Genomic DNA, 12104 nt, shown 5'->3' on the forward strand with positions numbered 1-12104 from the left:
TCAAACGGTCATCATCAGGTGTGTCGTTTGAGTTATGGTCGAAACGTCGTGAGAATTTTTTATTGTTTTATATATATTTTGTTATTTTGTTGTTTCTCTTCAACGTGACTTTACCGAAAAAACTAAGAATATGAATTACTGCAGTCACGAAAGCTTTAAATCAAAATATAACTATGCTTAATTGTCTGAATCTATTTACACATTTTTCAACGATAAAACCACATTTTATGTCGGACGCAGTTAAAACATTGCATCAGCATGATCATAATGATCTAAATTACACGCGTGTTTGTCATCTTCTCAGGGTCAGCAGCTAATGATATAACGTAGTGGTTTATTACAATCTATCGCCGACCTGCACTACAGAGAATGCAATGATTTAACACTGATTTATGTGAGTGCAAATAATGTAATTTCTCACAGAGTTATTTTTGATCTGGTATCTATTTCCTTTTTATCCATAATATAAGTTTTTGGGGTTATATCGCGTGAATATAATGTGTCGTCAAACCCACCACCAATTCGTGACTAGTTCAGCACACCGGCAGTGTGTTGGAGACTGCACCCACGACATTTCCAATTCGAATACCTTCGGTGCTGCACTCTGTTTTTATTCTTCTCGTGCTTTTGGCGAGCCGTGTCACACTCTTGCCAGTGAGACTCATCCTGGCCTCTTGAGTTCTCCCCTAGTTCAGACTCGAACTCGACCGCACTCACTCATCGTCTCACTCATTTAGTTACCCACTCACCCACCATCTCCCTTCACCAAAGACAAAGATCCCCCCCTATAGCCTTAACAGACTGTTGGGGCAAGTGTTGTTAGCGAGCACCTATGAAGGCCGGCACGGCTCAGGAGGGGGTGGGTGACCAACACCACGCCCGGCCGCCTTTGCCTCCTCAGTGGCGATGTTTACACACCGCAAGAGGTACTCATTTGAGGCTGAGTCGACTTAGGGGAGGCCTGGGACCGGTTCAGATAGAGCAGAGCGCTAACCGCTCCCCACTCACCAGCTCCACCCACTCACTCAGTCACCCACTCGCTCACCTATTATCTGTCTTCACCCACCCACCCAACCACCTTATTACTTCACCCACCCACCCACTGACTCACTCGTCGCTCTTGCAAACGAGACTAAACTCAGCTGGTGAAACAGACCAAACTTGAAACGTGAATGCCATTGAAGCCACCAACACTTCGCTATCACTTCCTTCCATTTGCCAGATCCATTAGCTGATGCGCACCTCACTCCGCCTAAACGTCTCCTCCTGTCATGAAGCCGAGTGATGTTCTTCCGGGACTTGTAGTCGGCGGAGAATCACGTCACGTAGGGGAGACAGCACCAGAATTACTTTTGCAGTCACTTCAAAAGACCCCTTTCAGCGAACGCTGGACAACACACCTATTCACTCTGTGGAGAGAGTGCTTCACTGCACGTCAGTTCTCTGATACACTGCATGCATTAATGTTACCACTCAGATGTGGGCTTTGATAAATAACGTAAACAAACAAATGATGTATCTTAAATGCGACACATTCATCGGATCATGTCCCATCATCTCTATGCTATGACGAAGGGCCCTTGTCGAAAACGTTTTTTTATTTCCTCTTTGGATGTTGCGTTTTTTGTGAATCGTGCGTGTGCACTACTGCAAATGCAGCGTCAAAAAAAAAAAACACGTTTATATGTATAAAAGTGTGTTTTTGTAGAGTATCTCAATTGGTGTCCAGGCTGAGTCCATCAACTCGCCACGCTTGAGAGCCTGCTCTAATCATTCGAACCCAGGATCTCGACGATGCTGGTGTGGTGATCAGGCATCACGTGATGCACCCTTGAGCCACTCAGCTGCTGAATCTGAATGGCAATAGAAAATGGCAGACTCTAATGGAGGGCTTCATTTGTTCAATACGTTCTCGACGTATAGTCGATTGGCAGGTCACGTGGGGTAAGGTGTGGGTACTCCCACCTCTTCCAAGACGTAGCATGGAAGTGTAGGCCAAAATTCACGCTAGGGGGGGCTCTCTAGAGCTCCCTCTAGTGGACGCCCTTTCGCCAGCAGTAGTGTGAGCGAGCAGTTCCAGGCGCTGCAGCTTTCACTTTGGTACAGCTCTCTATAGCAGCACATTGACATGAAGTGAGCGAACTCTTCCTGCGTCTACGCAATTCAATTGAAATTGCAAATGAAAATATTAATGCTGAGTGGACCCACTGAGACGCACAGCTTTCATTAGCGGGGATAGGGATCCCTACTGGGAGATGGGATTGTTTTGCTCACCGATTATCCACAGTGGATATTCTTGTGGATAGACCTATACACAATGACTTTACTCTTGAAAACAGTGGCACAGCAACTTTATAGTCGACCTAACAGCAAATAGCAGTTGGATTACACACGCTTAGTAATATAGTGCATTTAAAATGGAACTTGCATTTGTTTAACCATACATATATCAATGGAACAGAACATCATTTGGGTGAATTTCGATTTAAAGCTTTCGCGACTGCAAGGATTCATCTTCTTTGGTTCTTTCGGTAAAGTCACGTAGAATGAGAATAAAATAATAAAATAAAACAAAAAAATTCTCACGACGCTTCGTGAAGGCCACTTGTGTTGTGGCCGAAACGTCGTGAGAATTTTATTGTTTTATTTTATTATTTTATTCTCATTCTACGTGACTTTACCGAAAGAACCAAAGAAGATCACTTGGGTGGTTTACATGATGGTTATTGAATCTGCCCTGCTAAAAGTGCCAGAGAATGGTACGAACAAAGCCCTAGGCTCATCTACAATAGTCACACAAGCATGAAAAATTTGGCTCATTTAATTATTAGAGAATACTTTTGAACCACAACCTACATATTTGAGTGTGCGGAAATTATAACACAGCAGCTCTAACGGTGAAATGTAATACATCAGAACGTTCGCTTTGTTGTTTGTTTCGTGAAATTTATTGTCTCCAAACATCCGTTGAATAAAACTGAAAGGAGGGCAGGCCTTGGAAGTCACGTGACAACTGTGCAACTGGACTGGGATCTGGCAGAATGAAGAATCAGAATCTGTATTCGTTTATGCTGGAGGAATCCGATGAGCTATAAAGCTCTTTATCATGGATGTCCAGTTGGAGCGGGTTAGAAAGGAAGTGATGGCGACGTGCTCCGGCATCGACAAAATTAGCAGTCATGACTTTTGATCTATAAACTGTTATTTATTTTAACCAGGTCAGGCCCGCTAAGCTATACTGTATAGCTATTTTTTAGAAGCAACCTGGCCACAAATTATCTCTCAACGAAGTGGCTTATCACGTCGAATGTATAGCAGGCAAATACTCTAAACGCGTGATAGTTGATTCTGAATGTGGAGGGAAAACCCGGAGGACCCAGAGAAAAATCCACACGACCGCGGGGAGAGAGAGAGACACGCAAACTCCGAATATAGAGCAGGCGTCAGGGTCGTGATCGAACCCACGACATCCTGCGTACAAGGCGAGAGAGATAACATCTCGCCACGGCGAGATGTTGACTTTAACTTGAGTGCTTCCCAAGCCACTCCAAGGAGCTGCCTCTAAGTAGGGGGCACACGCAGGCACTGCGTGGGGGGGGGGGGTGCAATTTGCCAGCACCTCCTCCTCTCATGTCTCTCCCCCATAGAATGGCGACTGCATGGGCACTGCGTATCTGTCCGAACGGCATTGTGTATCGTCCGTAACTCTCTCCTCGTGTGTGCATCTGGCAGGAAGAAAAAGACAAAACGCTTTCCCGTGGAAACCTCCATCCCCCTCTCGATCAAAGTAAAGGTGAACGCGAAGGCGGTTGATGGCGGGGAGTCGGAGAAGCAGTGCATGGATGGCGACGTGGTGGTCGAGGTGGTGGGATGCAGAGGCGAGCACGCGAGTGCGTCTTACAAGGAATACGTCAAGGGATGCTGAATGTGCAAGAGCTGAGCAGAAAAGCTTTTCCCTTGACCCTTGACCTACGCAGTACGTTGTTAACTCCCGTCGTTGCATTATCGTCACCATCCACATTGTCATCATCATCGGCAAAAACTGAACATCTTTTCCCACCAAAAACGTCACTCAATATTGAATCATAATTTTCAGGAGGTTCCTTCTTTACTCGTGCCGTTAGGTCAAAATCTTTTCGAGTGTTATGACCGCGTTTGTAATTCAGTTGTACTGTATTTATAAGTTGTTGTTGTTTATTTTTAAATATCCCCGCAATTAAAAAAAGATACCGAAACTGGTTCCCCCATTCACTTGATGAACCCGAGCAGCACGCTGGTCACGTGACCTACTCTGGCTGCCGGCGAGTGGGGCAGAGCAACGGAGGGGCCGGGCACGACCCTTCACCGGCACGCCTCGAAGCAGATCGATCAATGACATCTCGTGTTAGCGTGCCACAGCCTCACCAACAACAACTCATAAAATAATTATTACTTTGCATAAATATATCTTTGTTACTTTTTTTTCTAAATTTATTTGTTGTATTGCATCCGACAAGACGTTTAGGTGAATAAGAGACCGCGTGACAGAATTCCGCAAGCCGTTCTTAGGCCATAGAGTGCGAGAATGTTGCATGTTCTCAAAAAATATATACGAACCTGATCATGAAATTAATTTCTGGTGTGCCCTCATACGATGAAGGTAGAATTACCAGCCTCACATTTCACGAGTCCTCCGGAGATGTTGTGAACACAATCACGCTTATTGGTTTTGCATTCTTTATTAGGGTTCAGCAGAACCTTTCTAGCGAATCTTATTACCGTCTGTCTGTATTAACAGGTCTGTATTTTTACGAATGCAAAAATAAATATATGCAAGCTGTTTCTCCATTCAGACTGTGGATTTTAATTAACAAAAACAAATATGAGCATGTTTGACTCTGGGGTCATGTTAATACCCCTCCTGGGAGTGTATCTCTTAAAACAACGCATTTCATAAGCATCACGTGCACGTAAATTAACATAGTCGACCATCGTTTCAGCTCAAATGAGCATGGACATAGTGCACGTTTCCAATGCAGGTAACAGCCGTTGAGCTAGTGGCATAAGTAATTCAAATAATGTAACATTGTAACGCGCATGGTTAATAAGGGCTCGCTCTCGAAGGGAGAGAGCAAGACTCGGAGGAGCGACGAGGAAGGTAGCACCAGCTACGCGGTGATCCGACGTCAAATTGCCCACGCAAGCTCTGCGATCCTCTATATATGAAGGTGTTATCAGCCAATTAGTGAGTGTTTGCATGTGGGAGCAAACTGGAGCACCCAGTGAAAACCCACGCGTGCGAGGGAGCAACACTCTATCACCGCACAGATGGAACAGGTGCAGTCCACAATTTTTTGCCGTACTGCCTTCTCTTGGCGAACCAGGGCTGTGGCGCACCCCTTTGATCCCCACGGGAAGGGAGCTTCACAACACGTTGCGTGCGACGCCGTCGACGCTCGCCGCCTCCACACGGCGCGGGATTACGGGGGGGTGGTGCGTAGCCACCACTCCCTCCGGGCTTATGACAAGGCCCAGGCTCTGTACATGCCGACCACGGTGAACAGTAACCGATCAACAGAGGGATGTGAACCATGGGGTACAATTCGGCCTCGACACCTGTGGCTGTGCGTTCCTGTCGCCGAGGAAGCCTTTGAAAATAGTTGTAAGAGTTGACTGCACATTGGCCATCACTGCCACTGCGAATGGCCACTTAAGACTTTTACAAATAGTTTATTTTGTTTCTCTCCATTAAATAAATACATCGTTAACACGCAAAGTGCTGCAGTCTTTTTCCACCTCATAAAATCCACAAGAACAACTCCAATTTTGAGACATCAACATCAGCGGTGCACACATGTAATTCGGTAAAATTCAATGCTAGGGTGCAAGACGGCTGCAACCAGTCATTATCATCTGGCAGAGTATTTAGCTCTCAATCGGAAGGATCCACGTTGAATGCCCATTCAGTGGTAATCTCAGCTAATCACAACCTCTAAAATTGTAAAAGTTACGTGGGAATTAAATAGGAGCTGTGTTGTGGAAAGACTGCCTTCAAGTTATCCCATTGGTTCACTGGTCAATGGAGATGATAACTGCTTTAGAGTGTTTGGAGCATGATGGCCCTTGTGACTTGGTCACCAGGTCACCAGACGTCTGTGATGACAAAAGTGCGAGAAATTAGTTTGCTTTTTAATGGGCTGGATTTTGGTGGGGTGGGGAGAGAGTTGAAATATATACTCTAGGCTCGCCATTTACTTACAAAGCTCCAACTGAGTCTCGGTTAAGATTATTTTCCTTATGACGGGCCTGCTTGGGTTTCTTGGCTGAAGCCCTGCTGCATGGAACATTTACTCTGGTAGTCGTAGTAGTATTATTATTATTATTATGGTGTTTATATTCAGAGCGTCAACAAACATTTAATTGGGCTCTGAGATGATGGCCGTTGGACGAGGTTGGCGACGGGTCCACGGGGGACGACGACCACCACCGGCAGGGATGGAACGATGACATAATTTAAAAATAAGAGTAGGTTTTACCCTTTCTGGCAATAAAACAGTTGTGTTAAGATGTTCAAACGCCAAAACAGAAACCGCTTGCAAGGAATCCTATCTGTATTAACCGCACGTACTTGTGTTGTGAACATGCAAACAAACATGTTCTGATAATATAGGCATTGTCTTTGAAACCGATTGGCCTACACCAGAGAAACCCTTCTTCATGGCTGAGTCTCACCAATGTCAGACCAGAGAACACCAAAAGGCGAACAGACAATGGACTATATTGATAGCTGATAGCTATCAGAGCATTTTAGGGCAGGGTGAGCAGCTACAAAATGGGACCTTTTTGCCAGCATCCAAGTATGAAAAAAAAGTTTTGCCCTATTCTTATTTTTTCATAATTTTATACTGGCAAAATTGTCCCATCATTTAAAAGAATAATTATTATTTCAAGTTGTAATGTGCCACACAGTATTCGTTTACTCTCGATGAGAGGAAAAGAACTCAGAGGCGCGATAGACCACAGATAAGTGAGGCAGCCAGGCGATGAACTGGTGCCAATTTTACACCCCTCCACCAAAGCTGCACGGTCCTTTATATATAAAGTTTTTTTATCGACCAATTAACATGTTGGAGGAAACCGGAGCATCCGGAGGAAACCCACACATGTTAGGGGGCAACACTCTATCCCAAAGAGATGGAACAGGTGGAGTCCACATTCTGCCGTACCACGTCCTTCTGGCAACCTCAATGCTGACGGGAAGAGAGTTTGACAACATGTATGTGAGCCGAAAGCCCTCGCTTCCATAGTGCTGGATTACAGGGATGCACCGCCACAGCCCGGCTAAGTTCATGAGCAGAAGTCAGTTGTATTGTATGGTATGGCAAATGATGATGATATTCACAGCATTTGTAATTTTGGATGTGAGATCCCTAAGTGCCACTTATTCGGAAGTCACCAGTGGTTGTCCTGCGTATTGACTGGCCCCTGCCACGCAAGATTGTGAAATGTTTCCAACCACTGATCTAGGGCCACCAGCTACAGTTCGCACGGCGCGACACTCCTTGAGCGGGGACACATTTCTTCTTAGCAGCATTCGTTGTGCCGTGGTGTAATGGCTGGCACGCTGGACTGGTACACGATTTAGAGGGTTGTAACGACACATTTATATATTTACGCGATCTAACCCTCCCCCCCCCCCAAAAAAAAAAAAACCCCTCTATGATGGATGATATTGGTCGCGAAAGCCTACGTGTTAAACTGATTTCGAGGTTGCCGGTATTGATCTCCTGGCACGGCAGTTGAAACAATGGGCACGTCCCTTAAAAGACGCCCCACGTCTGTCCTCACAGCAGTGCAATTGGATGCCCCACACGTTGTTAATCGGCAGGTCGCAGTGTGGTGGGGTAAAGCGTGTGTACCTCCGCCGCTTCCAAGGTGTCTAGCCAGCGTTAAAGAACAGCCCCAATATCTTTTTGATTTAAAGCTTTCGTGACTGCAGGGATTCATATTCTTGGCTAATGTAGTACTGGAGGATGTACCGCTTAGTGTACTTGTCGATGACTGGTACCAGCGCTCTTAAGATCGACTTCTGTGGATGAAGCTCGTGTAGGAAGCTGCTGGGCAGTTGGAGGCAGTCGCCCTCTAATAACAATGGAGGGTAGAGGAGCGATACTGACAATGAGCAGTGCCGGGTGGCTAAAACACAGCAGGTTTGGCACATTGGGGGACATGAGTGGTGCATCTGCCAGCAATCTCGATCAGTTAACCCATAACACCTGGATACATTCTGTGATTTCCTTCCTGTGAGCCTTCCACATTTCACATAGCCTAAACGTGGGCCTGGGGACGTTACTTAGTGGCTAATGGCAGTGTGAGGCATGACGTCTACCACACCGCCCTCACTAGGCAGGTCGGTTGGCTCCCACTGGGCCCTCGCCGACTGAGTAACGGGGCCCTCGCGCTCGCACCCTCTCCGAGGGACATCCTCGTGCCGCTGGCTTTGGAGCCACAGGGAGTTATACCACACACCCTTGCACTCCGCAGCTATCGCTAACACAGGGGGGGGCACGAACGCGCTCGCACCTGTGGGCGATTACCTCAACGCGCGTGCACGCCACGGCTCCAGTTCACTCACTGCGCATTCCCCCCATGCAGTCGCTCCACACAGAAATCACAGACACCACACCTACGCTCTGTACTAACTTTTATTCTCGGCGCAACTACGCACTACCTGGGCGAATATTTTGCGAGAAGAGCCTAGCCTACTGCTGCCTAAGTCCCCAGTCACTCAAACGTCCTACCAGAAACCTCGAAGCTGTACTCACGGCGTCGCACGGACGCTGTGAGAGGCAGAGGGAGAAGGACGAGAGAAAACCTCACCTATCATTGCCTCGTAGCAGAACTCGCTGGCATCACACGGATGCTGCGAGTGGCTCGAGAAGGCAGGACGGCGGGGGGTCTTGGTGATCAAGATGTTGAAAAAGAGTTACTTTTTGAATGGCCTCAGGCTCCCCTTTTATCCCCATGACTTCAAGGGCCCGGGGTCGCGTTGTCCCGCGCGGCCAATCGTGTGCCTACCTGTGATTACAGCCTTTTTATTTCCCCTTACATTGAGCATTGGCGGCGAGTGCTTCTGCGACCCCTTGTCTGTCTGTCCGTACCCCTGAATTTATTACTCACCCTTGTTAATCCGGAATGACGCCCGACTGACAAATACACACCCTGCGAGCGTGTATTCGGTATGGGGGTCGGGGGAGGTCGTGGGGCTGCGATCCCCTGATCTCATGGTCTGCCCTTCTCGCTTAATATTCTACCACAGCTACTCCCGATGTCGTGAATGACTCATTGCGGCTGGCCCAGTAAACCTTTTTTGCGCCCATACAGTATTAAGCCAACTCAGGGGCACCGCAATGTGACCTGTCCTGCGAGGGTCGGCCAATCTCCTGGCACCTAGAAAAAGTGGAACTTTCCTCCTAGGGACCCTTCGGATTAACACCCGTTGGTGCCAGGCGATCCCCCTTCAGGAAACTACGTGTTTGCGCTGCGTGTGTGTGCTCAGTGTGGGGGCCAGGGGGGGGGGGGGGGGTTGCTGCGGCGCTTGCAGAGTTGCTTCGAGGCCATGGCACCACAGCAGCTGTTGTCATTGTATGTCAGTGTGTGTAAAGTATGTGCATATGTATATTCATGCATGTGTAGTGAGTCACTTCGGAGACACTATTTAGGAGGCGGCAACAACGTTTATTCTATACTACATAACACCGTTACACACAGAACTACAATATACCTAACTATTACACTCGTTACACACGGAACTATAACACGCCTATCTCTTGCTTACACGAGGTAACTATAACCGGGTCAGAACAGCCAACGTGATGCCTGACCCACGATGTCGGAGATGGAGATGAAGACGTACCACTTGGGTTCAACTTCACCTGCAGACAGCCCCGATATTCGATCAGGGCTTCCCTTTTATCCCTCTCGGCACGGTCTGGCTCCACCCTCGGCCACGCCTCCCTCCGGGACATTCCCAAAGGTTCCAGACTACCTTGCACCTCCCACCTGCCCGGCTCCGCCCTTAACCATGCCCCCTTCGGAAACTCTCTAGACAATTCCTGGCTACACTTCCCGTGTCCTCTCCGTCACTTTTCCCCCACATTCCTCACCCCGGCCCATCACAGGCTTCACCCGATGCCAGGGTGCACTCGTCCTCATATGCCCCCTTCCGCCAACTGCCAGCACCACGCTCCCCAGTGGCCAATCACGTGGCAATTACTCGCTGCACTGGCGGAGTGGCTGCAATCCCCTACTCTGTCGGCAGGACTCATTTGCCTCTCTCTGCTAGCACCCGGTACCAGGCCCCCAGTGACCCACTGTATAGTACTGCATGGTGTACGAGCCTCTGCACCCGTATTTCGTTGTTCTACAGCACTTAGCGCTATGCGCTGTAGTGATCCATTTTACATCACTACACATGTGTGAGTCAATGTATGCTTATGTGTGTGTGAGCGCGTTTATTTATTTATTTATTTCCTGGAAGATTTGCTTGGTTTTTTTTCAGGATGTCTCTGTCGCGCGTCGTCGCTTTAAGGTGTTCTCTGTTCATATTTTGTTTGTTGCGGTTGCACCCGACTTAAGAGACGCATGGCTCACAGGGCTATACCTAATTAATGAGACTTGAAACTTGAATGTAGGTGTGTTTATGTGTGTGCTCTTCTCATTTTCCTCGACTCGCGCCATCCTTGGCGGCAGAATATAGCACTCATATGAAGAGCTGTGAGAGATTTATCTGAGGCTATTTCATCATGGGCATCATCAGGGCATTGGGGAAAATACCTCTCCTATGAATGTATATGGTTACAGTTTGGCCATTTTTACACGTCTGAGCTTGCACGCATATTTTACAGCTGCTGGTGGTTTTAATATCTTCCCGCCACATATTAAAAGCACACGACACACCAGGCGTCATGGGATAGCAACGTCTATCGTGCGTAATGCCTGCAAGTACAAATTGTAATGTGAAATGGGTTGGTTTTTTTATATACCCAGGAACATTACCATATTCACGGAAGCCAGCGGGGGGAACTTGGGGCTCCACTTTGCGGGGGGGGGGGGGGTCACAAAGTCTACCTCGGATTTTTCATTCTCACATCGGTGTGCACACGTGGATTCGTAGAATAACCAAAATACTGGACGACGGTGTTGATATTTTCAGCGTTTTCCCGGCCAGACACAAGCGAGCAGTGCATGTAGCCTCCCAGAGGAATTGGCCTCAGTACCAAGATGCTGCCTTCGCATTCCAATTACACATTAAGCCATTTACACATTCGCTGAGACTGGGATAGGCAGAGGCGAGGCTCCCTGCCTCCGGCAAAGTGGCTCCTACAGCAAGCGATAGGAAAACAGATATCTGCGTTTGTCAGGCATCAGGGGTGAAGTAGCGGCATGGTGGTCTTGTGGCGGCCAGCAGCTCTATGATGCAAACACGGTGCTCCAACTCTGATTGCCGACTGCGGATGGCGTGATTGGTGAATGATATCGGAACCAGGCCTTGCCTCCACCCCTTCAAGAAAGCTGCACTAACCAGCGTGGTGAAGTATGGTGAATCGACTCCGATGACTGACACGGAGTGGGGAGGCCTTATTCTCTCTGGCCCATTGCCCCAAACTGCACCAATTATATATATTTTTCCTTTCAAGGCCACAATGTTATTGGCGGATGTGTTCAATTATAAGTGCACGTCCAACCCTGCCAACGTAGTGCAGTAATACCCCTATTTTACGTTGATCCCTTTTGTGTCGTTTCGCAAATACATCGTCACTTTATTAACACTACTACGTGCTTTGTATCAACTCAACCCCACACACTCACGTCGCTGACAGCACCGTCCATTCTCGTTATCCGTCACCTCTCAGCCTTCGCCTCCACCACCTACAAATCTGCAAATCGCTTTGACTGACGTCGTTTTGATATTCGTCGTAGCAATCTTTCAAGAACACATCCCCAACGTCAACCGGGGTGTTACTGTATCACCAGATAACATATTCATGAGATGGATTGCCTCAGCATGTATTGCAAGCATTGTTAGCGCAACATAGTACGATGCTTCTCACTGGCGCAGTGTG

At 47.7% G+C, this 12104-nt stretch overlaps 1 protein-coding gene across 6 annotated transcripts in view; it reads left to right on the top strand.

The window, feature by feature from the left end:
* The window catches only part of LOC116945519 (uncharacterized), a 36483-nt gene extending 31656 nt beyond the window's left edge, over positions 1-4827 (top strand). For all 6 annotated transcript variants that reach the window (XM_076069390.1, XM_076069389.1, XM_032959866.2 and 3 more), the window contains one exon: positions 3733-4827. In XM_076069390.1, the coding sequence (XP_075925505.1) occupies positions 3733-3925 (193 nt within the window). In that variant the 3' untranslated portion in view covers positions 3926-4827. The remainder of the gene's footprint in view (positions 1-3732) is intronic.
* The last annotated feature ends 7277 nt before the right edge of the window (positions 4828-12104 follow it).

Source organism: Petromyzon marinus, chromosome 24 (assembly GCF_048934315.1).
Source record: "Petromyzon marinus isolate PM22_M1 ecotype Great Lakes invasive population chromosome 24, UKy_Petmar_22M1.pri1.0, whole genome shotgun sequence".
NCBI classification, from domain to species: domain Eukaryota; kingdom Metazoa; phylum Chordata; class Hyperoartia; order Petromyzontiformes; family Petromyzontidae; genus Petromyzon; species Petromyzon marinus.